Source organism: Panthera tigris, chromosome D1 (assembly GCF_018350195.1).
Source record: "Panthera tigris isolate Pti1 chromosome D1, P.tigris_Pti1_mat1.1, whole genome shotgun sequence".
Classification (NCBI taxonomy): domain Eukaryota; kingdom Metazoa; phylum Chordata; class Mammalia; order Carnivora; family Felidae; genus Panthera; species Panthera tigris.
This window is the reverse complement of record NC_056669.1, coordinates 15,532,004-15,559,472: the sequence shown is the minus strand read 5'-3', so window position 1 is coordinate 15,559,472 and position 27,469 is coordinate 15,532,004. Positions and strand designations below refer to the sequence as shown.

Sequence of the window (27,469 nt, the reverse complement as noted above, 5' to 3'; positions counted from 1 at the left end):
AGGGGCCTGGCCAAGCTGCCTGGTACTGTGGTCTGACCGTGGGCAGGGTGCTGTGGGCCTCTGGCCTTGGCAGCTGCTCTGAGTTTCTGTTTCTGCCTCTGGGAATGCTTGTCTGGCCTCTCTTGAATGGGTCTTTGTCAGCGGGCATGTGGAGGAGGTGATCCCATTGCTGGCCTGACTCATTCACGTCTGCCCAGCCTCCCCGGGGCGGGGGGGCTGGCCCCGGGCTCCTGCGCGATGCCGCCCACCGTCTAGATTCCCTGGAACAAGATGGAGTTCCCCTAGGGGAAGGGGCCTGGGCCCTCTGAGCTTGCAGCCGGCAGGCAACAGTCCTGCTCCCTGACCCTGGGCAACTTGTGTCCCTGGCCTGTGCCAGAGTCGGCCACACAGCCCTGCTCTGTGTCTCTGGGCTGTCCTGTCCGGAAGAGCTCTTGGGGCAGTGGCTGGGATGGCATCGTGAGGATCGTCACAGTTGGCAGGGATAGCGGGGGCCAGCGAGGCACCGGGCCCCCACTGGTGGGTCAGCTTGGGGTCTTTCCAGGGAAATTTTTAGAAACCAGGCCTGTGTTTGTGCTTTGTGAACTCTGTGTATCCCTTTCCAAGGAAAGGGCCTTATTTCTTTGCGTGGTCCATTCTTTTTTTCCTTTGACTGTGTGTCTCTTCCCCCAAAGGAACTCCATGTTAAAGATAAAGGTGCCTCTGGGTTGAAATAATAAGTCCTCTCTACATAATAAAGGACCTTTGTCCCTCCCACTCCCCCTGTGCAGCCAGGCTAGATTGGGTTTGGGCTCCAGAGAAATAGCTTTGAGTCACAGGGACCTGTGGGCTCAGCCTCCCACCCTCCTCTGTGAGTGAAGGAGGGTGGGGGCAGACCCAGAGAGGGGGATACTCGGGGAGGCCCCGCAAGACAGTGAGAGGGATTCAGGAGGAAGGGGCCACCCTGGGAAGTGTCAGCATGATGGTCTGGGCCCGAGGTGCCCTGTCATGCTTATAGCCGCCTTGGGGCAGTGCAGGGAATTCAGTAACTCAGGCCCCTTGGGCCTGTGACAGTGTCACTGCCCTCTGCCGTCTCCTTAATCCCAGGCTTAGAGTGCTCTCTGTTCATCAGCCCCTCTTTGGAACTTTGTAAGGGGCCAGTCATTTCAAGTTAGGTTATTAAACCGAATAATTGATGTTTACTGTTTATTTGACGGGCATTTAAAATGCAAATCAAGGGAACAGGTTGCATTTTCCTCTGGAGGCCACAGATCCATCAGTGACCTCTGGTTAGACCCAAAACACTTGTTTTAAATGCAGCTTTAAAAGCCTTTGCTGGATTTTGGCTCTGTGCTTCTGAGCTGTAAAAGCCTGGCCTCTGTTACAGGAGCGTCAGACGTCATGAACAGGGCACAGGGCTGCACCCTGCTTGCCAGGAAGGTGAACAGACGTGGGAGGTGATGGGATGGGCTTGGGGGCTGTTTTGTTTCTAACTGAAATAAAAAAAAATTTTTTTTAAACATTTATTCATTTTTGGAGACAGAGAGAGACAGAGCGTGAGTGGGGGTGGGGCAGAGAGAGGGGGAGACACGGAATCCAAAGCAGGCTCCGGGCTCTGAGCTGTCAGCACAGAGCCCAACGTGGGGCTCCAACTCACGAACTGTGAGATCATGACCTGAGCTGAAGTTGGACACTCAACCGACTGAGCCACCCAGGCGCCCCACTAATACATTGCTATTAATTAAAGTCCATACTTTCTTCAGACGTCCTTCGTTTTTACCTAATGTTCTTTTTCTGTTCCAGGATCCTGTCTGGAATACCACATTCCACTCAGTTGTCTTGTCTCCTTAGGCATCTCTGGACTGTGCCAATTTCTCAGACTTGCCTTTTTTTTTTTTGATGACCTTGACAGTTTTGAGGAGGACTGGTCATCCATATGGTAGGATACCCCTCAACCTCGGATTTGTCTGACTTTTTTCTCATGACTCGACCGGGCTTATGGGTTTTGGGGAGGAAAATCACAGAGGCGGAATGCTATTTTCATCATGCCACATCAACATCAAGGGTACGTGCGATCCGTGTGAATCATCACGGTTGCTGTTGATAGGACTGGGTTTTCGGTGCCCCCCACGCCTCCCCGACACAATTCTAGGGCCTGGCGATTACAGCTGTGCTCCTTCAAACATCCGTCTGTCAGCTAGCACTCACTGGCTGGCTGTCCGGCCTCAGTTTCTTGCAAGTCACGGGGTGGCACAGAGACTTTTCAGCTAGGAGAGCCTTGTTAAAGAGAGCCTGAAACAGAAAGTGCGGTGTGCCGGATCAGTGCCAATGACAGGCGACAGGTGCACGTTGAGTCTGGGGGAAAGAAGCATACAGTTCAGTCCGTAGGCTGGAGAGGTCGTTGGACAAAGACAGCATTTTTCAACCTTGGCTGCACATTAGGGAAGGGCATACTCTCTCTCTCTTTTTTTAAATCTTATTATTTTTTAATTAATGTTTTTCAGGAATAGAATTTAGTGATTCATCACTTATGTATAAAACCCAGTGCTCATCCCAGCAAGTGTCCTCCTTAATGCCCCTTGCCTGTGGAGCCCATCCTCCCCCACCCCCGACCCAACACTCCACCAGCAACCCTCAGTTTGTTCTCTGTATTTAAGAGTCTCTTAGGGTTTGTCTCTCTCTGTTTTCATATTCTTTTTGCTTTAGGGAAGGGCATTCCAAGCGGTGGGAACAGCAGGAAACAGGAGTCGACTATCTTAGCTGAAAGTATGGGAGAAAATACTGGAAGGGTAGAAAATGGATAGACTTAGAGGTATTTATACGCCACAGTAAAACATTTCTTTCTTTTTAAAAAAAAAAAAAAATTTAGAGAGACCATGAGAAGGGGATAGGGACAGAGAAAGAGAATCTTAAGCAAACTCCTCACCCATTGCAGAGCCCAATGCAAGGCTTGATCCCATGACTCTGGGATCATGACCTGAGCTGAAATCAAGTCAGACATTCAATTGACCGAGCCACCCAGGCTCCCCAAAAAGTTTCTATTATTTATTTATTTATTCATATAAATTGTATTTTTTTTCAAGTTTATTGATTTTGAGAGTGGGGAGAGAGAGAAGGCCAGATCGTAGAGATATTGCAGGAGTGAGCATGGCTGGGACCATGTTGTTTGCCCTAGAAAGAGCTGTCAGGTCCGACAGCAGTGTGGAGGCTGGGGGGCAGGGGGGACCCTGTGAATTCTGTTAGACTGTAAGCTCCTGGAGGCAGTGACTGTGTGTGTCGTACCCTCGGTGATGACTAAGTTGCCCAGGCAAAAGCAGGCCATCAATAAAGCCGTATTAATTTGATTCCCGGAAGGAGAATAGTGCCATTCTCTCCCAAGTTACACCCCGTCCCAACCTTACTTTTCTTTGCTCCGCCTAAATGCAGGCCGATCTCAGCGGTCTGGAAAGCAATCTGATCTAAGAATGCAGGCTGAAATATACGCGACCGTTAGGATCGGATAGTATTTGAAAAGAAGCATTTGGTGAAGTTAAAGCATCTTCCCGTGGGACAATGTTGTGGATGTGGATCTGTTTTTGAGGAGGGGTGGTCTTTAGTTCAGTTCTATACCCTGATCTAATTCTGAGCCATTCTAGAAGAAAAAGGAGGGGGGGGGGGATCTGCAGCTTGGCAGCCCGCTCTGAAAGGCTGCTGGGGGCTGGGCTGGTAGTTCTGTTGGCTTCCCCAAGCTCTGATGGACGGGAATCACCTGCGGGTCGTGTGGGACACAGTCCGGCTGCGGCATGAAGGCGCTGATGTTCGCGGGCCAGAGAGCGTCAGGGTACCCGGCAGCTGCTGTGGGCGGTGGGGGCTGAGGAGGGACACGAGGGTGCGTCAGCTGGGGGTGAAGGGGCAGAACTGTGAGCCGGGGTTCGGCGATGGCCGGCAGGCCAGGCCTCCCCTCTCCTCCCAGGGGGCTCCGGGGTCCCAGCCCTCCCCTGACATCGGTCATAGTGGACAGCGCAGAGTTGAGCCGGCCGCTGTGAGGGATGAAAGTGACATGACGCGTGCGTGCGGAAGTTAAACACAGCTATCTAACTTAATTTGCGTTATGCTTACCCGTGTTTCCCCTCTGGCCTGGGGGGAGAGCACGCCCATCAAATGAGCCCAGCTGGGGCGTGGGGTCAGGGTCAGTATTTTCATCTCCCTTAGTCCCCACACATTGCCACACTGGCCAGGGAGGCAGCAAGAGTTGGAAGGGCACCGTCAGCATTCGGCCCCCCAGAGACTCAGGAGCCGATACCGTTTGCCACGGGGCCGCGGGCGAGTCACGGCGGGCCTCACCTCCTCTGGTCCGTAAAATGGCCGGTTCCCCAGCGTCACACGTGGTTGTGATACTCCTTTGAGCTGGCGCTTGTGAAACCGTCTGGTAAGCAGGCTGTCTTGCAAATGATGTTATCAACATCGCCATCGCCACCCTCGGCCCCTTCGGCCCCCCGTGGGTGGGGATCGGGAGCAGGAAGGGTGCTCCCCGTTTCTTTGACAGCAGCCGCAGGTGCACTCGGAGGTCCAGGGTGGAAGAGTCTCTGTCCTGGTGTACCTTGTCCCAACGCCCCTTCAACCCAAGAGGCAGGGGGATTAGGGCTGCCCGAGGCGTGAGTGTGCTTGACCCTGTGCCTGTGAGTCTCAGCACCCAGCCTAGGGCATGCAGGGGTAGGGTGGAGGCCCAGAGAGGGCCTCGCAGGGAGGACGGTGGCACGAAGGCTTGTTTGGTGTTTCTGCAGAGCAGACTGGCTCGTCTCACAGCAGTCCCGGCCTTTCTGCTTTGCCACCTGTGTCTCTCTGTCTCTCTTCCTCACGTTTGGTCTCTGCCGGGACTGCCCTTGGCCAACCTCGCTTGGTTGATTCATCGGGTCTTTCCTTTGTCAGCCTCCTCTCGAACTTCCCTTTGGGTGCCTCCCCTGTTCAGTTTCTCTTCCTCTGGGATTTCCTTCCTCTTCTGCTACCTTGGGCCCTCTGTTTCTCATGCTGCTGTGTCTCTGGGTTGGGGCTGCCCTGTGGTGGCCGACGTGTCATCAGCTCCGGCTGCCCCGGTGAGACCCGCTCTCCCCCATGCCGCCTGTCTGTGGCCCTGGATGACACTGGCAGTTTTTCTTGGGGCGAGAGAAAGCAGTGGCTCTGGGGGGCCTCCCCAGACCCCCTCTCTGCCTGCCTGTGTCTTCTGAGGGCCGAGGGCCCTTTCCCACCGGTCAGGAGGATGCCAGAGCCCTCAGAGATTGGAGGGTGGCTGGAGGAGGAAGGGAGGGAAGTGAGAGGAAGGGACCAGGGCCCTTTCCCTGGCCCCGTTCTCTCTTTCTCTTCCCCATTTCCCACGAGAGGGTAGAAGAAAATGGAGGGGAAGCTGAGGAAGGAGTTGGGGAGTGACAGTAGTCATACTGTCAGCCGCTGATGCTTAATGAGCAGTCTCTGTTCGCCCGGCCTGGAACCCGACTCTGACCTGACAGCTCTTTCCAGTGCAAACAACGGAAGGCCAACTCCAGCTTGGTTAGACAAGGCAGGTACCCCGTTCAGGGCCAAACCACAGGATGCACAGCCCTGGTGTGGGAGCTGCGGGGGCTGGAGCACACCCAGCCCTGACCTGCTCCCTCTCCCTTCTCCCTGCTCCTCTGTTCCCGCAGGTGAACTGACTCCCCTACAGGCTTCCCCGCCACTCCCCCCCCCCCCAACTTCACAGCTTGGCTGCTTTGACCCTTCCTCCCTTTGTTCCCACCAAGTGACAGTCCCTGGGGGACCACTGACGTCTCAGACCTGCTCCTTTTAGCCAGGAGACCTGTAGGGTTGGGGTGGGGGAGGCGCCCTCTCCCCTCCGAAAGGAGATACCCTTCTCAGAAGGGAAGGGCGTGGGCCGACCGGTGTACTTGTCGACACACAAAAGTGATGTCTTCTCATCCTCATGGCTCCTGAGATACATGTCGTTACCCTTGTTCTACATTTCAGAAGCAAAGCCTCCAAGAGGTAGAGTAGCTTGTTCAAGGCCACAAAACCACCGAGAGGCAGAATGGCAGGTGAGTAGAGTGGCTCAAGGAGAGGACTCTGGAGCCACGTTACTTGGGTTCCAATCCAGGCTCTGCTACTTTCTAGCTCTGGGACTTTGGGCAAGTTACTTAACTTCCCTGGCCTCAGTTTCTCCATCTGTCTAATGGGGATGATCCAAATCAGAGCCACTCCCTAGAGCCGCTGTAAGGATTAAATGAGTTAGTATATTTAAACCACTGAGAACAGTACTTGGTGTGGCCCAAATGCAGCCTCATCAGCTGTGCAATTCTGTAATCTGTTAAAAAAAAAAAATCACCCTCCTGAGTAAACAGCTTTCTGTCCAACAAGGGAATATAAATTCTCCCTCTGGGGTGAGCTGGCAGGCACTGTGTGTTCACTGTATGAATATGCATGAAGCTAGAGACGCTGGGGAGCTTGGTTGGTAAAGGCTCACCCTGAGACAGGAGCGCCCTCTGTTGTGGCCCCCGTGCAGAGCTCAGCCCAAGAGGCTGGGGGAGGAGCAAGAACAGAGTGGCAGCTGCCTGGGGAGGTGCCCCCCCGCCCCTCCCCTGCCTCCAGGGAGCCGCAGTATAGGTGGCCCTCCCCTGGGATGAGTTCTGGGCTCCCAGCAGGAAGCCCACAAAGCTGGGTTGAAGCCTAGAATCCAGCTCTCACCTGCCAGGGGACCTCTCTTTCTCCACCTTAGTTTCTTTGCCTCTAAAATGGGTTTGATGGTAATATATACTTCCTAGGCTACTCATCATGATTATTATTATCACCTCTTATGCCACTCCAGGCCCCAAGACTGGGCTTCGGATATGGGCTTTCCACCTCAGACTTTTCCATCCCTCACACTGCCTTCCATGGGGTTCACAGAAGGACTCCTATGTTGCCGGCAGGCCTCTGTCCCCAGCCCCCGACCCCCCATTGCCAGCACCTTGCTTCTTTATTCCTACCACCGAGCTCACCGTTTCCTACCACCTCGAAAACTCCCCTGTCTTTCCTCCGCCTTCCTTTTCACGCTCCCGTCAAGGCTGCGCCCCGAGAGGTGTGTGATGTGAGTGGGGACTGGGCCATGTGTGAGCTGCGGGGAGAACTCCGGGCCTGAACGTCCCTCTTCAGGAGGTCCGTGTTCTGTCGCCCTTGGCTCCTGGGCGTGAACCTGAACCTGAGGCCGAGGCGCCCTGGCCTGGGGTGGGGGATGGGCTGCACGTTGCACAGAGGCGTCTACGGGTAGGGAGGCCGCAGCTATGTCACGAGGCTGTATGAGGAAGGGGGATTTTGAGCAGCTTCCCCGAAGAGGGCCCAAGATGTATTTTACACATGATGAAGCTTGGGGGAGGGGCCGGGGGTCCTGTGGTTGGGGAGCTTCAAGGCCGGAGTGTAGCGGTTTGGGGCCACAGTGTGGTCCTGGCCGTTTCCAGGTTCACTGGTCACGTGGAACATGAGATGAGGAGCAAACCCGGCCCCCCCCCTCCCCTCCGCCCTCCCCATCCTGCAAACAGCCGCGTGGCAGAGAAGGAGCCAAGGGAGTTCTGGGCTCAGCAGGACGGAGCCTGGAAAAGTGCCCCCTTGAGCTCTTCCGGACACAGCTGTCAAGTAGATGATGACTGTCCTTTTGTTCTTTGCTTTCTCTTTATTCTGGCACATAAAAGCCCGAGAGAGCTTTAGGCCAAAGCATCCGGGGTGGGAAGCAGAAAGGTGAGGAGCGGTGCAGGGAGGACAGGGTCTCTGTGTGTGAAAGGAGGTGGGGGTGTGTCTGAATGCCTGGCTGTCCCTGCGTGGATGGGGAAGCAGGGAGACCTCAGTGGTGGAAGGGGTGCCCGAGAGGATCAAGAACATTCCAGTCTTTCCAGCACGGAGGCGTGATCACACCTACGTTCTCTTCAAGGTACAGCACGGGTGTGGGCTTTATCTGCTGGCTTGTGCTGGCCACTTCCCCGAGCCCCATCCATTAGCACGTGTCATCGGAACCGTCGGTACCACTCATGAGGTGCACACACGACCCTTTCACAGAATCCCAGGCGATGGAGGCCTGAAAAGGCTGCTGGGGCCAGTGCCCCGTCTGTAATACGATCTTGACACAAGTAGATCAGACAGTGTGGTCCTGTTTTCCTGACAGTCAGACTTACCAATGTCTTAGGAACTTGAAGAACCCACCTCTCTGTCAGTAAATCAGACCCGTTTGTCTTTGACGTTTTTTAGTCCTGGGCCTTTTCTCTTTTTGGTCCTTCGCCGAGCCTCAGGCTGTTCAGATCTAGGCTATAGGTAATAGCCACCTGCACCAAGATCAGCCACACGGCATGGCTGGGATAATTGGAAAGGACTGTTAATTTTTCTTTTCTTGCCTTCCTGTTTTTTGCCCCCCTGTTGAGAGACTAAGAGTGGGGCTCCAAGCCTCCTGAAGGTCTTTCTGGACGTGATTCTCTTTCTCGCCTTCCAGAAGCCGGCGCTGCCCCCCCCCCGAATGTCCTCAGTCAAAGGTGGTCTTCTAATGGAGAGCTGAGGAGCCTGTCAGGTGCTTCCCTCCCACCCCCTCTCATTGCTCTGGTGCAACCCCATTCCTATCTCCTTCCCGGCTGCCTTCGTGGCCTCCTGTCCTGCAGGCCTGGCCTGCCCGTCTCCCTATCCGAGCCCACCAGAGCCTCAGACGGGAGCCGCAGACAGTTCTGTGCCCTGGCTAGCTGTGTGAATTGGCCGCATCACTGCTCTGCTGGGGCCTCGGGCTCCTCAAATAAGAAGTAAGAGCTTTTATCTCAATCATTCTGACCCTGGCCTGCTGTGATTCCAGCTCCATCTGGTAAACCTCACATCTTGGCTTTGTCCTATTTATACACAGTGGAATCTTCTCTTAACGGGCTTCTTTGTTGCAGAGATCTGGATACATCACAGGCTAAGTCGTGTCCCCTGGCATCTGATTACACAGTCGAGGGTGACCAGTCAGCCTAAACAATGGGGCCCAGGCATTCTGTGGCCCCGTAAACGGGTCCCATCCAGCATGTCCTGTCTGGAGTGGGGGGTGGGGCTCATGTTTCTTTGGGGATCCTGCCAGGACTCAGGCGTCAGTGATCCCTCTGGGCATGTTTCTGATGGGCTGAGCCTGAAGAAAGACAGGCAGGCCAGATGCACTGGACAGGGCTCGAGGCTTTAGGGGCGGAGGGAGAGAGGCATGAGCGTGAGATGATCAAGTTCCACTGTAATTTGGAGGCTGTGCGCGTTAGAGGGAGGTTGTTTCGGAGTTATTTTCACAATAGAACTGGGTATTCTGATCTACCTCGCTGCTGCATGGAATCAAAAATAATAGAGCATATGTTGCTATATCATCAACTAGTGGCTTCTTTTTCTGAGCAGCTTTTACCCAGCAATTATGTGAAATTATGTGACTCAGAATGGAAAGATAATCGCCGGAGAAACTCTTCTGATTGCTTTCTCCCGCACATGCAGAAAGCAACTGTGCAAAAGGCAGGAAGATCGGGGAGCGAAATTAACGTGGAAGGGTTGCTGTCACCTGAAATGTCAGCTGTTTACCGACATAGAGGTGACTGTGAACGTGGAAAGGAGGAGAAGAACCACCAGTGGAAACCTGAAGTCTTTCTCCTAAGATGCCACGGGTCACGGAGGAAGCAAAACGTGGCTGGTTCTATTCCACCCCCCCCACCCCCCCCACCCCCCCGCTGGGAAGGGTGGTCTAGATGGTGTAGAATTTCAGAGCTGGGGAGCAGCAGAGTAAGGGGGCCAGGACCCCGCCCCCCGCCCCCTCCCCCCACTGTCCTGAGACCCTGTCCCTGAGAGCCAGGTCCTCAGGCTCCCCGCAGGCAGGGTTCCGGGGCTTCACGCACGCGCATCTGGAGGCTAATGTGGTTTCCTGAACCCTTTCTCCCAGCTCTGCCCAACTCAGCCTTGCTTCTCCCTCTTCCAGAGATCCCTCCCTCCTTTCTTCCATCTACTCCTTAGACTCTGTGGCCCGGAAATGAGACTTCTCACTTCTATTGCCTCTTTCTCTGTCCCTCCCGCACCCACCCTTAGCCAGCCCCAGACGGCCCTGCTTCCCTCCTGGGAGAGATGAAATGTGTGGTAACTGGGAGGGCGTGGCACACACAGGGGCGGTCGTGTGGGAGGGAGGGGAGGCCCCTCTGGGGTTTCTTGGTGCGGCGGTGAGAGAAGGGCATTGTGTGTCTTTGCAGAGGCTCTGTGTGTGTGTTTGGCCACTTGACTCAGGGGCAATGCCGACGGTACCGACGAGACTTTACAAAGTGGGCGCAGGGGCCGAGAGTCGCCCCGAGGAGGCCTGTGCTGAGGTGTGGCTGGTGGAGGCCGGGCCTGGGCAGCAGGTTGGAGGAACAGGGAGTTGGTCGCTTTCCAAATCCGTAACCGTATTTCTTTCAGCACACTGTAACTTGATCAGAGATGTTTTCTTCGGAACACAAAGACGAGTCTTTACTCTTCGGCTTGGCATTCGAGAGCCTCCACAATCTGACTTCTCAGAATTCTCACCGCCCACCCCTCATGCCTCGCTCAACAGGATCGTTCACTGTTTGGAGGGTATCTTGCTCTAGAAATGGCCAATACTTGGCAGATGGCCGTCCCGGGCCCTCCAGTGCTACGCAGACATTACCAATGGGGCCAGGCCCCCTCTCCTGATGGACCTCATTCAGAATCCTTCTGAGGTGGCCGCTTCAGGCAGCCACCATCCAAGGAAGTGCCTCGAGGCTCAACTCGAGCTGAGCTTGAACTGAGTACTGTTTGTTATCCCTGCCTCCCATTTGTCCTTCTCACTGCCTTGGCTCATGCTATTTCCGCTACCAGGGAGCCCTGGCTTTTCTCTCTTCTTGCCCCTGCCCATCGGAGTCCCATCCTCCTTCCGAGGTCCAGCTGAAATGTCAGCTCCTCCACGGGAACGTCCCAGGTTCCGTGTTGTAATCCCTGCTCCCCCTTTCCCTGCCCCGATGGACCCTCCTTTGTAGTCTTTACGTCTCCTGAAGCTCTCTTCGCACTTGCTGAGGTACTCGAGCCCTTTGCTTCCAAACCCTGCCAGTCCTTGGAGGCTGAAGCTGTATCTTGTTTACCCACGTATCCCTTGCAGAGCCCAGAAGAGTGTGGCTCTTTCTAGAATTCAGTGTGTGTTTGTAGGATGGACTTGAACCTCAGCAGCTGTGAAAGGGATCTGGGGGGGAGTTGAGGGGAAGGCATGGCAGTAACTGCTTCCCTGGAACCCTTAACATGTGTCTTTCCTGCTCCTAGGAGGGACCCTGTTGCCAAAAATCCCTCTCCTATTGAGAAAATTAATTAAAAAAGGGGGCACCTGGGTGGCTCAGTCGGTTAAGCGTCCGACTTCCGCTCAGGTCGTGATCTCGCGGTCCGTGGGTTCCAGCCCCGCGTCGGGCTCTGTGCTGACAGCTCGGAGCCCGGAGCCTGCTTCGGATTCTGTGTCTCCCTCCCTCTCTGCCCCTCCCCTGCTCGTACTCTGTCCGTCTCTCTTTCTCTAAAAATTAAACATTAACTCCCCCCCCAAAAAACAGCCCCTCTCCTGGCTAGCAGCCAGTCCCAGCAGCGGTCCCCACTCAGGGGGAGGGCATCACACCAAGGCCGGAATACTAGGAGGTCAGAATTCCTGGGATTCCCCTAAGAGTTTGTCCGCCGGAAGGGTGAAATGAAAACATTTTCAGTAAACAAAACCTGAGTTTGTAAGTAATAGATCTTTGTTAAAGAAAATTGTGAAAAGATGTTCTTCGGGAGTGAAGAAAAGGTCTTGATGCATGGCTAAGGTTCAGCAGAAAGAATCATGAAGAAATCAGTTAGTAACTACAACGTATCGGTTATCTCCTGCCGCATAACAAATGAGCCTCAAACCACAGCATTAGTTCTCTCAAACAGTTCCCGAGGTCAGGAGCGAGGGAGCAGATGGGCTGCGTGGTTCGGCTCCGAGTCACTAACGAGGCTGCAGTCAGGCTGTCAGCCAGGGGCGGGGATCGTGTGGAAGCTGGAGGATCTGCCTCCAGGCTCACTTACGTGGTTCGTGGCAGGTCTCCTTCCTGGGGGGCTTCTGAACCGAGGCCCTCAGTCCTCTGCCGCATGGGCCTCTCGGCAGGGATGCTGGAGGAGCCTTACGACACGGCGGACGCCTTTTCCCCTAAAAGCAAGCAGTTGGAGAGAGGGAGAGAGCAAGGGAGCAAGCTCAGGCAAGAAAAGAAAGCCATAGCGCCTTTTATACTCTATTGTTTGTTGGAAGGGACATGTCAACTCTGCCGTATGTTATTGGTCACACAGATGGTGCAGTGTGGAAGGGGGCTGTACAAGGATGCAATACCAGGGGGTAGTGGGGACCGTCTTGAAGGCCGGCTACCACACATGCGAGGGAATCTAGACAAACATGTTTCCATGAAATATACATTCTAATATCTATGTCATAGAATTGCAAACGGAACTGAAATTTTGTATAATAGCACATGTATTAGGAGGGCGGTGATTTGTGTTTTTGCCTTTTTCAGGAAGGGTGTTATACCCAGTAACTCTGATACGTTTTAACTTTAGACTTTGTTAAATCGAAGACTGTCTTTGTCTGCTCAGGCTGCTACAGCAGAGTACCTTCGACTGGGGGACTTACAAACAACAGAAATTTGTTTCTCACAGTTCTAGAGGCTGAAGTCCATGGTCAAGGTGCTGGCCAAGCAGGTTTACAGATGGCCATCTTCCCACTGAGGCCTCACTTGGGGGGAGAGGTGAGAGAGCTCTCTTTTGTAAGGGCTCTAATGGTATTCATGAGGACTCCCCCTCATGACCTAATCACCTCCCAAAGGCCCATCTCTAAATACATCCCATCGAGAATTAGGTTTCAATATATGAATTTGGGAGACACAAACATTCAGTCTGTAGCCAACACACGTGGTAAAATTCCAAAGGTAACCACTAAATGACTAGAAATAGCTTGTATAATTTCTTAACCAGTAGAGGGAGAAAGCGAATAAGAAAAAAAAAAATCTAAAAAAAAAAAAAAAGGTCAAAAGAGAAACAAATCAGACCAAATATGTCAATAGTCACAATAAAATTAAATGGGCTAAACTTGATAGTTAATAGAAAATTATCAGGTGGAATTAAGAAAAAAAAATTTTTTTAAATCTAGGTCTTTGCCATTTACAAGATGATAAAATATACGTACAACACATAAGGACACAAGAAGGTGGAAAGTGAAATAGAATTTAATCCAACCCATAGGACAATATAGCAATTTTAATTTTTCTGTTAAATATTATAAGAAACACAGGGATAAATATATAAATCCTTCCTCATAGAGGTATCTTTTAAAGCACCTATTTCCATTGTTGAGAGGCCAGTCAGAAAAAATAAAGCGTGTAGGAATTTAAACAACACAGTTTAATAATCTTGATTTGATAGGCACATAAAACTTTCTTCCCAACAATGAAGGAATTCGCAGTCTTCTAATAAATGGAATATAATTTTTAGAATAACTAACCATATATTAGGTCAATACATTTTGAGGCATCTGTATCCTCAGACCACATTCTCTGACCACAGTGCATTTCAGTTAGCAGTCAATTATGAAAGTAATTTAAAATCACTATACTTTGGGGTGCCTGGGTGGCGCAGTCGGTTAAGCGTCCGACTTCGGCTCAGGTCACGATCTCGAGGTCCGTGAGTTCGAGCCCCGCGTCGGGCTCTGGGCTGATGGCTCAGAGCCTGGAGCCTGCTTCAGATTCTGTGTCTCCCTCTCTCTCTGCCCCTCCCCCGTTCATGCTCTGTCTCTCTCTGTCTCAAAAATAAATAAAAAACGTTGAAAAAAAAAATTAAAAAAAATAAATAAATAAAATCACTATACTTTTGGACATTTAACATACACACCGCTTTATAACACTTGGGTCAAATAAGAGGTTACAGTGCAAATTTAAAGTACTAAGAACTTAACAATAAGCCGTAAGCCACATTTCAGAGTTCATGTGTTGGGGTAAATGTAGCACTTGGAGGATTACAGTCTTAGATGCTGATATTAGAAAACAAGAAAAGGGGGCGCCTGGGTGGCTCAGTCGGCTAAGCATCCGACTTCGGCTCAGGTCATGATCTTGCGGTCCGTGAGTTCGAGCCCCACGTCGGGCTCTGTGCCGACGGCTCGGAGCCTGGAGCCTGCTTCAGATTCTGTGTCTCCCTCTCTCTCTGCCCCTCCCCCGTTCATGCTCTGTCTCTCTCTGTCTCAAAAATAAACGTTAAAAAAAAATTAAAAAAAAAAAAGAAAACAAGAAAAGCTAAATATTAATGAACCAGGTATCCAACATAAGAAGATAAATATAAAGAAAGAATAATAGAATGAACCCAAAGAACATGTAAAGGCAGAATGAAGGATAATTTAAAACACAGTAAAAAGGATCAGCAAAACCAAGAGCAGGTTCTTGAAAAGACATACAATGAGTGAACATCTGGTGGAGCTGATGAAAAAAAAAAAGTCGTCACAAATAACAACGTTAGGAATGTAGAAAAAGACATAACTACAGATCCAACAGAAGTTAGTGATTTCTAAGAGTAAGTATAAAATGCTATAAGCAACTTTCTGATAATAAATTTGAAAGCAGAAAAGGGCAAATCGCTATAAAAAATTATACTCATTGAATATGTTCCAGAGGAAGAGAAATCTGAAGAGTGTCATGGCCATTAATGAATTGAAAAGGCAATTGAAAATCCTCCCACAAAGAGAAGACTAAGTCATACAATTCTACCAGGTGTTCACAGAGCAGATTATTTCTGTCTTCTGCAAACTCTTCCAGGGAATAGCAAGAGAGGAAATACTTGTTCTGTGAGGCCAGGACTATCATGATACCCAAACCGGGCAAGGTCAACACAATAAAATAGAAATTACGGCCCAATCTTACGCACATAAACGCAAAAACCTCAACAAGATAGCAACAAACCAAATCCAACAATTTATTAGGAAGACAATAATACATTGGTTTTATCCCAGTAGTGTAAGGATGGTTTGACATTAGATAACCCATGCACATAATTTACTTCGTTGATGGATTAAAGGTTAAAAGCTATAGATCCAGAACATTCATTCATAATTAATGTAAAACAGAAACATCTTGGAAAGCCAGGATTACAGGGGGACTTATAGAACATTAGAAGAAATCTATTTAAAATCAGTAATTCCCTTCTTTTTATGGTTGAATGAATGATATTTCATTATATATATGTGTATATATATATATATATATGCGCCATATTTTCTTTATCGTTCCTCACCATGCACACAAAAGGTAATTATGTGAGGTGATGGAGGTATTAACTGACTTTATTGTGGCAATATGTGGCAGCACAAACATGCATCAAATCATCATACCTTAAACGTACACAATGTTAGGTGTCCCATCACAGTAAAGCTGGGAAGAATTAAAAATAAACACACACACAAATGAAATACAAGTAAAAAATAAAAACCAGTAATAAGACTGCATGCGTGAATGTATATGTGTCCTGTATTACTGCCTCTATTCTACATTTTACTCTAAGGCCTAGCAGTACAGAAGACCAGAAATAAAACCCAACAGTGTAAGCATTGGCAAAGAAGAAACCGTACTGTATCATTTGCAGATGATATGTCGACAGAGAAAACCCAGGGGAAATCTGTAAGTAAATTATTAGAAATATTAACAGAGTTCAGTGAGATCGTTGGATTTAAGATCAAGATGTACAACTCAATTGCCTTTCTCTGTACCAGCGAAAATTAGAAAACACACATGAGGTTGCATTTAAAATGGCAATAAGAAGTATAAGGCACCTAGGGATAAATCTCGTGGGAGATGTGCAAGACCTACATGAAAGCATTTATAAAACCAATATAAGACGTTGAAAAGGATGTACAAATGGAAAGGCAGACTGGATAGGAGACTCGAGATAGGAGTCTCAAGACTCCTTTATGGATAGGAGACTCAAGATTCAGATCCACTGTCTCAATTCCAGTGTGAATCCCAACAGTTTCAGATGAATTTGACAGGCTGATTCTAAAATTTATATATAAGAGCGAAAGACAAAGAGGAGGGAAGATATTCCTGAAGGAAGAGGGGGAAGAGGGAGAGAGAAGAAGTTTCTCCTACCACACGGGAAGATCGCTGTCAAGTTGTAGCAATGGAGACACGGATTCAGAGTCAGGGATGTTGGGCAAATGCCCAACCCATTTGCAAAGTGAGCAGAAGACCCGAAAGACACGTGACCGATGAAGGACCAGAAGCCCGACTCCTTTAGTGAGCGAGCAGATTAAGACCATATTTCACACCTCTAGATTGGTGGAAATTAAGCAGGCTGACCACATCAAGTGTGGATAAGGATGCCGAGGGATAGGCACAGTCACGCAGGTGGTGTGGTGGGGTGTCGAAACGGGGATGACCGCTTTGGGAAACAATCCGGAAGTATTCTCTGAGGTTGACAATTTGTACTATACGACCCAGTGACCACACTCCTAGGCCTGTCTGTAGAATATACATCTTCCTACTGCAGTATGACCCGTTAGTGGGTCTAACCATTTTATTTTAAAGAGGGAATCAGAACAGGAACTGTCAGAGGGGATCATTCATTTTAAGGTTAAGAGTTCTTTTGTGATGTTGTTATCCCTGGTATACGTGAAGATGTATTTGCACTGGGTTCCGATGTAAAAAGTATTCCATGTGAAAATGATGGCAAAAAAAAAAAAGAAAATGAAAAAGTGTCTTACGCTGTGCAGCACGCATAAAAATGTTCACAGCTGCATTATTTATAATCGCACAAAATGGGAAAAGCCAAAAAGATCTCCACTGAGAGGAGAATGAACCAATATGTGATAATTAAGCTGCACAGTGGAATACTACACAACTTTGGAAAGAAATGAACCGAAGGTTACGTGTCCTAATGGGTGAATCTTAGCAACAATGTTGAACAAAAATAGCCAGTCCCAGAAGACTGCAAACAACATAGTATGATCATTACAAAGCTCAAAAAAGCTCCACCACCCGCATCTTATTAAGATAATACGTGCATGACGAATAGATTTTGAAGAAGAATGGGAGGGATAGCCATACAGAGGAATATTACTCAGCCATAAAAAGGAACGGAGTTCTGACACGGGCCACAACATAGATGAACCTTGAAAACGTGATGCTAAATCCCAGAAGCCAGACACCAAAGGCTACATAGCGTATGATTGTTTTATGTGAAGCGTCTAAAATAGGTGAATCCACAGGTGCAGAGAGTAGATCAGTGGTTGTCAGGGGCTGGGGGCCGGGGTGCAGAATGGGACCGATGGCTAGTGGGTATGAGGTTTCTTTTTGCGGTGATGAACATATTCTGGAGTTAGTGATGATGGTGGCACAGGTTTGTGCGTATACCAAAACCATTGAATTGCGTGCTTTGTGTTTACTAAAAAAAAATTTTTGGACGTTTTTACTTGGAGAGAAAGCACGAGCTGGGGAGGGGCAGAGAGAGAGAGGGAGAGGGAGACAGGACGTGGGGCTCGAACTCACGAGCCGTGAGATCATGACCGAAGCTGAAGCCAGACGCTTAGCTGACTGAGCCACCCAGGTGCCCCGAAAATTGTACATTTTTAAATGATGAGTTTCATGATGTGTGAATTTTATCTTTCATTAAGAAAAAATTCTTTGAGGAAGAACAAGGGAATGATGGAAAAAATGTATGGATTTACATTGTCCGGGATACTGTTTACCTCTGGGAGTGAGGCAGAGGGACGATTTGGAGGAAAATGTAGGTAAATGTAGCAGGTGCCTGTAAAGTTCTAGCTTTTAAGTTATGAGTGTTCATCTTATTACTATGTATGTGAGCGTGACACATATATTTTTATACGTATAAAATGTAAAACTTATGTAAAATTGGAAAAAATCACAAATAATAGATGAGATGGCATTAGAAGCAAATTACTGCCTTTTGATGAACACTGAGCGGCTCTCTCCAAGTCCCCGGCTGGGTCTCAGCGCGACTCTGGATGCAGCTGTTCTGACCCCTGGTGGCCGAGAGGTGAAGGGCAGCCGAGGATGCTTGCGTGGGGACTGGCAAGTAATGGGGGCGATCCCTCAGGGCCAGCATGGTCCTGGCCACTAAAAACTGGTCTGGGGTGGGGGGGTCAGACCACTGCCAGTCCCACCCCCTGGAGGAAGACAGACAGCCTTGCGCTTTCCTGGTGTGGGTTTCTTTATGCCTTTCCTTGATGGCTCTTCACCAAACATACTTCCTTAAGCCCAGGAGTGACTTGCGTGTGACTCCACTGAAATCTGTCCCTGGCCGCCCGCTGCCTCCATCCGGATGGCCCATCCTGGGGCCCCTGGCCCCAGAGTCCAGGGGCTCGATGAGCTCACAAACAGAAGGGGAAGGTCAGGATGCTGGCACTCAGAACCGGTCTGCACGTTGCCTTTGTTTGACCAAACGGCCTTTCTGGAGGATTATGAACTGAGACTGGAGGAAGAATTGGCTCGGGCACCTTAGAGGTGAGGGTGTCGGGGGCAACTTAAGGGAGAGCTGTTGGCATTTCAGGGTTTACCCTACGGAGACCAGTGAACAGCAAGTCTCCCGCCCCACCTGGCGGGCTGGCTGGGCTAGAGAGGCATTCGCTTACCCGCCCCATTTAATCTCCTAGAAGAACAAACTTCCGACTGTGGGTGTTGGCCGTGGGGAACCAGGCCAGGAAGTCCCGGAAGGATGGCCTCGAGAGGCGGGTACAGCTGGGGTCATCACCAGCTTGGGGTTTTCCGGCTTCGGCCCCAGAGAGGCAGCGTGGTGGAGGGGTTAGGACCTGGGCTCTGCCACTCACTATCAGGAGTCTCATTTAACTTCTTTAAACTGTGGTTCTTCGCCTGCAAAACGGGTCAGTCATTGCGCCTACTGATTGTCATAGTAGGCAGCTGTAGTAACTAAATTAATGCGTGCGGAGCCCTCTGTAAGAGCTCAGTAAGTGTCAGCCACTTCCATTCTGTGGCTTGAACTTTTACTGTGTGGAGGGTACTCAGAATAGAGCCGGGAGCCCTACGCGGCCCCTGACCCGGCCGAGAGCTGGGGTGGGGGGTCTCCTGTGCAGAGATTCACTTTTCTTCCTTTGTCCCCAGACACCATGGAGGTGGTGCTGATCTTTCTGTGCAGCCTGCTGGCTCCCAGCGTCCTGGCCAGTGGTAAGTACCCCTCCAGGTCCTGGCCCTTTGGGACATAGGGCTGGGGGGCTCTCAGATTCTCCATGTCTGATCAGTGACTCCCCTGTCCCCGCTGAAGTCAGCAGAGAAACTGCTGGAAGGCAGCATGTATTCACAGACCCTGTTCCAGCCCGCCCACCTCTCCCCAGAGGGTCCAGCAGGCTCTACTTTTAAGCTCTCAAGCACTCCAGATCCCTGTAGACTTTTTGCCTGAACCTTGGGAGCCAGGCCCGCTCATCAGTGTCTAGATTCTGGCTTTGTGCAAGTCACATGTTCTTCCTTGGTCTCAGTTTCCCCACCTGTAACAGGGGGCTAACAGACCCTGCCTTTGGGGGGTAATGTAACAATACAAAGGGGCAAGAAATGTAGATGTGCTGTGCACCGGGGCTCTGAGTGGTACCCAGTTCTGCTCTCGGGCTGGCCTTAGTGGGCAGGCCCTTCTGTGCTTCCCCAGGCACCTCTGCTTAATGGGCTCTCTCTCCCAGGAGTCCCTTTGTGGGAAGTGACACTGGTGGGGTATTAGGGAACCAGATATGCAGCTGTCTTCCTCTTGCCCACACTCGTTTATTTTTTCAGCAGCTGAGCAGGAGAAGGAAAAGGACCCTTTTCATTATGGTGAGCGGTGATGGTAACCCTGGGGGGGGGGAGGGGGAGGTGGAGGGGGAGGTGTGGCCCCGCCCAGGGACGGGAAGCCGTGCTCTTCCCTTCCTTTTGTCACCTCTGCTCCTTTGGCAGACTACCAGACTCTGCGGATCGGGGGACTGGTGTTTGCTGTGGTGCTCTTCTCCGTGGGGATTCTCCTTATCCTGAGTAAGTTTGTTCGTTCCTGTTGGCTCTGTAGAGTGATGTCTCCAGCTGCCGGGGGGAGTGGAGAACGGTGTAGGAGCCCGGCCGTGCTCTCTCGGGGGGAGAGAGAGATGGTCCGTTCTCCCTGTTATCTCCAGCACCTAACATAGTGCGGGGCACATAGTAAGTGCTCAGTAAAACAGGGCAGCATGGACAAAATAGGGGCACCTGGGTGGCTCAGTCGGCTAAGCGTCTGACTTCGGCTCAGGTCATGATCTTGCTGTTTATGAGTTAGAGCCCCGCATTGGGCTCTGTGGCGATGGCTTAGAGCCTGGAGCCTGCTTCCGATTCTGTGTCTCCCTCTCTCTCTGCTCCTCCCCTGCTCTGGCTCTGTCTCTGTCTCTCTCAAAAATAGATAAACATTAAAGAAAAGTGAATAAAATAAATGCTTGATGAAAACAAGGTCATCAGAAAGGGCAGGGTGGCTGTCCTGGTGCTGTGTCCAGTAGGCAGAGGTCGGGGAGTCACAGGAGAGAGCAAGGAGCTGTCCTTAGAGTGCTCTGAGAGAGGTGCCCCCCTATTTGTTTTCTGCACACGAGAGCCCAGGCCGTGCGGAGCCCTCTGCACTTGCCCGATCAAGCAGACTGTGGTACGGTCATCATCCAGGCATTTGAATGTTGACCCTTGACCTCAGAAGAACCCTACTCCCACAGAGGATTGCTACATATAACTGTGCTTTTTATGTAGCCCCCTGTGGCAGCTTTGCTGTGGTCAAACCAGGAGCGTGACCTTGAACTCAAGCCGGGAGCGTGACCTCGGGTGGTTTCTTTGCCTTTCAGGTCGCAGATGCAAATGCAATTTCAATCAGAAGCCCCGGTAAGGATGGCCTGTCTGTGGATATCGGAGGTGACGCTAGGAGGGGACAGGGCGGGGCCCCCTGGTGTGCGCCAGGCATGTTCTGGCGAACACGAGGGCAAAGCATGGAGGGTTAGCCCCTCGATCTCTTCTGATGTATATTGAGGAGGGGAGGGAAGCAAGAAGATGCTGGACGCGCGTCTGAAAGCCCTTGAGACAGTTGGGCTTAGGAGAAGGGAAGCAGTGGGCCTCAGAGCCTCTCCGGAGGTCCATCTCGTCTCTACAGGACCTGCGACGCTGTCCCTGCTCGTCACCTGTGCATGGGGCTCTTTGGCTGAGGAGGAGCTCGGGCTCCGTCATTCACCTCTCCCCCCACCCCATACCCCATTAGTCTACCACAAAAACCAGGGGCAGCAGTGGACCTCAGAAGCCCAAAGTCTGGCAGGACACGATGCCAGCCCCCAGGGGGCCCCAAGCCACTCCTTCCCAGTGCTCAGTGGGGCCGGCACAGAAGGGTGCCTGCGAGTTCCCCTGACACCCCTTCAATCCCAGCTTCGCCCCCGCCCCCGGCCCCACGCGTCCCTTGGTGGAGAGTGCCACAGCCCTCCAGTGACTCGCAGGGGCCTGCTCCAGACGGCCCTGCCCCAGCAGGGACAGCGGGTTTGCCCCACAGAGCGCCGACGGAAGCTTCTCCTTCTCTTGCAGGGCTCCGGGCGATGAGGAGGTGCAGGTGGAGAACCTCATCACTGCAAATGGTAGCGGTCACGACCACCGGCCCGGGTGGGATAGAAGCAATGGGGGAGGGTCCTCGGACGGCTCCGGGAGGGATGGTGGTCAGACACCGTGGCCTCCCTAGAGCCCACCGGACGTGCTCCTGTGTCTGTGCGGGGAGAGCGGTCTCCGGGGCCCCTGCTCTGGGCCGTCCCCTCATCTCCACCAAACCGGCTGCTACCCCTGACCGCCGCTGTTTATAGGGCATGTGCTTTGTGTCGGGCACGAGACACGTGCTTCATAGAGCCCCCTTCGTGTGCGCACAGCCCCGTGACAGAGGCTCACGATCCATATTCGGTAACCCAGGGTCTCAGAAAAGTTAAGGAACGTGCCCAATTCCTATAACCAGCAAGTCTGTCTGACTCAGAATCCTGCCAAGCCCCCTCTTTGCTGCACGGTTCAGACTCCTCCAGGGTCAGGCCTGGGCACGGCTGCTGCGGCGGGTGGCCCGTGGGGGTGAGGGGTCCGTTCACTGCAATCTGTTCCATTTTTTCCAGCAACGGAGCCCCAGAAAGCAGAGAACTGAGGTGCAGCCCTCAGGTAGGAAGGTAGGATCCTGTCTTCCCGTGTCTTCCTCTGTCTCTGTCACTGTTCATTCCTCAGGGAGGTGCTGGGCCAGCTTTTGCAGCGGGCACAGCGTTTATTCTGAGCCAGGCTGGCGAGTCTTGTGTCTGAAAGGGCAACGGGACAGATGGACGGAAACATCTGAGGGCACCACACATGCGCGGTGAAAGGCTGGGGAATGGGGCTTCTGCTTCTGCACGACCGGACGCCAGGTTAATGGAAGGTCACCTTCCCTGCGATGGGGGCAGGACTTGGGAGAGAATGACAGTTCGTGAACTCCTCCTAATATCAGGGTAGCTCAAAGATAATGGCTTTTAGCGATGGTTCAGAAAGTAGCTTAGGACCGCTTAAAAAACATTAACACATTAGAATGAAACTTGCTAACTCTACACAGAACTAGGGAGAATAGTGTATCTCCCCCTTCCCCGATGCCAACGTTAGCCGTTCTCAGTTCTCAGCTGTAAGGGGCACCATGTTTAGCATTTGCTTCCGTTGTTCATTGTAGGGACACGGGAGAGTGTTTGCCGTTAAATGTCTTAGTTTTCAAAATGCTGCCCCGCACAGACTTGCCTGAGCCTACCGGAAGAAGCAAGTAGGGCAGGTGGGATTGAGCCCCACTTTATAGATGAAGAAACTGAGGTCAGAGAGAACAGCCATCCAAGATCGTGTTATCACAACAGCCTCGTGGGTGGGCAGCGCGGGGCTCAGCTTGTCCATCTCCTAGACGGGGCTTGGGAAGGTCAGTGATCTCCTACACACGAGGTGGCCCTAGATGCCAATCCAGGAGTCAGGTGTCCTGGCTGGTGGCTCGGGGTTCTGTCCATTCATGGCCACTGGCAGGTCCGATCTTGGCTCAAGTGGGGGGAGGCTCAAGGGAAGGAGGCTTGGGTTTTTTTGTTTTTTGTTTTTTGCTTTTTTTCCTAAACTAGGACTTCCTCAGAAACCCTGTTCTCTTAGGTTTCGGGATTGTGAGCGACGACTGGGGGTGTCCTGAAATAGAAACCCCGGGTTTAACAATTTTCTTTCCATGTCTATCAGGTTCTAGCCTTCCTGGGAGAAGCGCTTCCCTGGGCCCCCCTCCCCCTCCCAGGCCCCTCCCCCTTTCCCTGCATTTCAGCCTCGTCCTCCTGTGTCACCGGGGACGTGAGCTCGGAGTGGGTCTCCGAGTTTCAGGGGGGCACAGGTGCTGCATTAAGGCAGGGAGACAGCCAGTAAAGACGCCAGAAAGGAGGCAGAGTTGAGTTTTAATTTGGATTCTCTCCCCCTTTAGCTCCCAGAACCTGAAAGGAGCTGCTTGAACCTTTAGACGCAAGTGTTGATGCTTAAGAACACCGGCCACTTCAGCAGGCAGATCTTTCCCCAGGAGAAGCCAAGAGTGTGTGTGTGTCCCCCTGCCCCTTCGCCGTCCCCTGGAACACGATCCTCAACTTAACGATGCACCTGACACCCGCCTCTCCTGCCCGCAGCCCGCGGTCTCGTCCACGTCCTGTGACGTGTCTGTGTGTGTTTGATGACTGTGATCTCTGTGGCTGCTTGTTTGTGGATGATGTTGTATTTTAGTGACCCTGAACTCGCTTTCCCGGGTGGGTGCTGAGCCATGTCACCGTCAGCCCCTCCCTGCTCCCCTGTGGCCCCCACCCCCATCATCTCCCACTCCCGGGAGTCCGCTTTTTCCCTGAGAGACCAGTCCCTTCTCTTGATTTGGGGGTGGGTGTAGGGCTAGGGGGTGTGGGCGGGGGTCTCCAGTTGTCTTGGGACTTGGGAAGGTTTACATCACCTCCGTGATCATTTTTCTTGGCCTCTCTTCACTTCATTCACAAGAACCTTGCTTCTGTATTCTAGTCCGGACCCAGGTCTGTTCTGAGGGTCTCTTGGCAATCGGGAGGTTCACGGCAAGGAGCTGGTGAGCCCAGCTTTGCCTCCAGGCAGGCTGTGCCCCTTCCACGGTCCTTTCCCTCTTGGGGCTTCCACCCTGGGGTCCTCATCTGCCCTGCACCGTCGCAGAGCAGCCCGGGATCCCGGGCCCCGGGCTTCTAGTCTGCCCCTGGGGAACGTGCCCCCTGCATATCTTCTCAGCAATAACCCCATGGGCTCTGGAACCCTGCTCCTCTCTCCTACCTTCCCTGCCTCCCAGACTCCCAGCTACAGCCCGGCTCTTCTGGACTCAGACTCCTGTCCCTGAATGAGGTCTCTGGTAGGCAGTGGCTGAGGGGCTCCATTCTGTGGGGGCCAGCAAAGCAGCAGGGAGAGGAGGCGTCCTGTGCTTCTCTGCCTGCGTCCCGTTGGTCAGGGAGCAGCGATGGCTCCCAAGCCCTTTGCTCCACCTGTTACTGGTTAGAGCGGCAAGTGCAGCGGCTACACGTGGCTTAGAGACCCGGGGCAGGTGGGCACAGCCCTGCTGCGGAGGGAACTGCCAAGAGGTCGAAGGTCACACGGAATGGAAAATCCAAGCAGACCCCGCCCCTCCCATCCATCGTGTTCTCGTGGCATCCAACCAGACGTGCCGCCGTGACCGGGCCGCTGTCCTCCGTGCTGTGATCGATCCTCTCCACAACAAAAGGGAATAAAACACCATTTGTTTCCTAGTGGCTCTGAAGTGCTTTCCTTTGTGTCAGAGAGCTGGAGCGTTTGTAGGGCCGAAGGGACTCGGTCCTTGGTCAGAGGGAGGAGGTGACAGCTGTTTGGTCCAGCTTAGCTCCTCCCCTCCCCCTGGACCCCTTCCCCCTTTCCTCCTCCCACCTCCCCCTGCTCCTGGGTCGGTGCGCCCGCGGCAGGACCTGAACCTTACGCATGTCGTGGGTTCAAGCCCTGCACGGGGCTCCATGTTGAGTATGAAGGCTACTTAAAAAAAAAATACAAAACTGTGGAGGCCACGTGGATGGTGTCCATAGTGGCTCATAGGGGCCAGGGGTCACCCACAGTGTCCTCCCAAAGACCTTGCAATTCAGGCTTTGGAAAAGTGCTGTTGGCCAAATAAACACAGATGCAGGCTGATTCTCCCCGAGGTCACTGCTGCCCACCGTCCTCTCTACGTGCTTTGTGTGTCTTTATCTGAGACGGTTCCTAGTGGACAAGGACTGTGTCTCGTTCTAAGGTAAGAGTGCCTGGAACACCTTCACCCCGCCCCCCCCCAAATCTTCAGAGTCCATCTAGAGTCTGTGAGTAGTTTCGGGCTGCAGAATTGGCAGGTGCAGGTCCTGAGGGACTCGGGGGTCCAGTCACCCCCCTGGCTGCCCCTGGGACACTTCCGCACCTGCCTTTGCCCTGTGTCCCCCCCAGGTCTTTGAAAAGACCTGGGGCTTATCGCTGAGATCAAGCTCCACGCTGTCAACTCAGTGATCGCGGAGGCTACACCATCTCCGGTCACACCGAAAGTTTGTTAAGTCAGCTAATGAGCACCATTTGTGGGAACACTCACGGGTCAGGGAATTACAAGGCTGGCAGCAATTTCGGAGCTTGGCCGGATGAAGACCCTCCGGGGCCCCAGGAACACAAAATATGGTGGGTACCTCCCCACGTTCATTCTTAAAAATAAAACCTTAAACTCTAAAAATAAGTATGAGGAAGTATAATGGGGGAGATTCGGGTTTTTCTCATAGTAATCATGTTATCAACTCTAGGGCATTCTAGAAAATAGTTTTCCCTTCTTTGCCAGACTCTCAGCACCCGCTCATCTTTCCCCCGGATAACCCGGTCTCATTTCTGAGGTGGGTAGGATGTTCACACTTTATAGATTCTCTGAAATGTTTGTGACTGGTTGAGGTCACACGGCTGCGAAATGGAAGGGCCAGGAACCCGGCCTGGGCTGTCTGTCACCAAAGCTCTCTCTGGCACGCCATGTGGCCTGGCTTCCTTCTGCAGGGGAGGGCTGACGTCCAGGGGCAGGGAGAGGATCGCCTGGCACGGTGCGACCACATCTGGAGCCTGGCTGGCCCTTCAGGGCATACGCTACCTAACCTGTGCTCTGGGGAGGGTCTTGTGGCCTGGAAACAAGACACATAACGAATAGTCAAAGGAACTGGTGATCAAGATGATGGCAATATTATTATTCATAACTAAATAAAGCAGCTAATACATCGAGCACATGCTATTACCAAACACGGGGCAGACGATGTCACATAGATCAACTCGTTCAGAACTCACGGCACTACCTGATGGTCTCCTGATTTTACGGATGGGGACACTGTGGCTCGGTGAGACTGGCCTGAGTTTGTGCTCCGAGGGGCAAAGCCAAAGTCCAGCCCGGGCCCGCCCAGCTCCAAGCCCGGCTCACTCTGTGCTGCAGAGGAAAGGGCTTAGACCCATCAGGTGTACGTGAGAGGAGGCAGAACTTGGCCTCGTGTGAGGGAGTCCTGGGTTCCCTCAGCTGTGACAATCCCCAACCGGAGTGGCTGTCCATCTGGAGGTGTTCAAGACCCTCCGGGCAAAAATGGACTCTGCGAGTCTGCCCAGGACGGCCTAATCTGGCCAGGTCCGGGCTCCAGTCGAGGACTCCACTCCCCCTCCCCCCCCCCCCGACATGGATGAACCCCTTCCCCCTCTCTGGACTAGCACTGCAGGGCCAGGGAAGAAGACTCCAGAATCCAGGCACGGATTGCTGTTTAGTGTGTGTCTTCCTTCTGGACCAGTGCTCTGTGCTGGCAGGACTGTGTCTACCCGTCCACTTCGTCCCCAGAGAGGTGACTGAGGTCTGTCATTTGGTTGGATATAGGAACTGTATAACTTGGTTATATGGGAAAGTTGACCAGTTGTGCCATTTCCCGGAAGGGAATGCTGAATCCCCTGGCCTTGGACAGTGATCTCAGGTGTCCTGCACGCTTTACCTCCCAACTACTGCCCCCCTCCCCAGGGATCCCACTCCAAAGATTTTCAAGTCTGCGCACAGAGGTGTTTGTGTTACTTAATACCACATAAAAATAGGTCATTCTGCCTACTGGTCCCCTAGGCTGTGGCCCTCCCTCCCATTCTGGGTTTTTTTTTTTTTTTGCAGGTTGTGGATTGGAACTTGCCAAATTGTTCTTGGAAGAGAGTCAGAGGCAGAGTGCAAGCAGCAGGGAGGGTGGGGTGGGTGAGGGGGATGCCAGGCTGAAGCACATGCCAAGGTCACTGGGCTCTTTCTCTCCTTCCTCTGGGGAGGAGGGCTCTGCCTTCCCAGGGATCATGGGCTGGCAGGGGTGGCCGGGCAAAGCCAGGGTGGGAGAGCGGTCCAGCTCTGTCTGGTTCACCCCACCTTGTCCCCAGCAGAAGAGAGAGAGAGAGAGAGAGAGATCAGGTGTGTTTACCTGAGCCAGGGGAGAGGCTTTGGAAATACCTGTCTCCGGGCCACGAAGAGGAAG

At 52.2% G+C, this 27,469-nt stretch overlaps 1 protein-coding gene across 3 annotated transcripts in view; it reads left to right on the top strand.

The window, feature by feature from the left end:
• FXYD6 (FXYD domain containing ion transport regulator 6) overlaps positions 1-24,718 on the top strand; it is a 30,806-nt gene extending 6,088 nt beyond the window's left edge. The window contains exons 2-8 of one of the 3 annotated variants that reach the window (XM_042957925.1): positions 19,077-19,139; positions 19,737-19,772; positions 19,893-19,967; positions 20,783-20,819; positions 21,504-21,553; positions 22,067-22,117; positions 23,404-24,718. In XM_042957925.1, coding sequence (XP_042813859.1) covers positions 19,082-19,139; positions 19,737-19,772; positions 19,893-19,967; positions 20,783-20,819; positions 21,504-21,553; positions 22,067-22,095 — 285 coding nt within the window. In that variant the 5' untranslated portion in view covers positions 19,077-19,081 and the 3' untranslated portion in view covers positions 22,096-22,117; positions 23,404-24,718. Of the gene's footprint in view, positions 1-19,076; positions 19,140-19,733; positions 19,773-19,892; positions 19,968-20,782; positions 20,820-21,503; positions 21,554-22,066; positions 22,118-23,403 lie in introns of those variants that run through there. The other 2 variants (XM_042957924.1, XM_015536771.2) reach the window with 2 other exon arrangements.
• Positions 24,719-27,469: the final 2,751 nt, after the last annotated feature.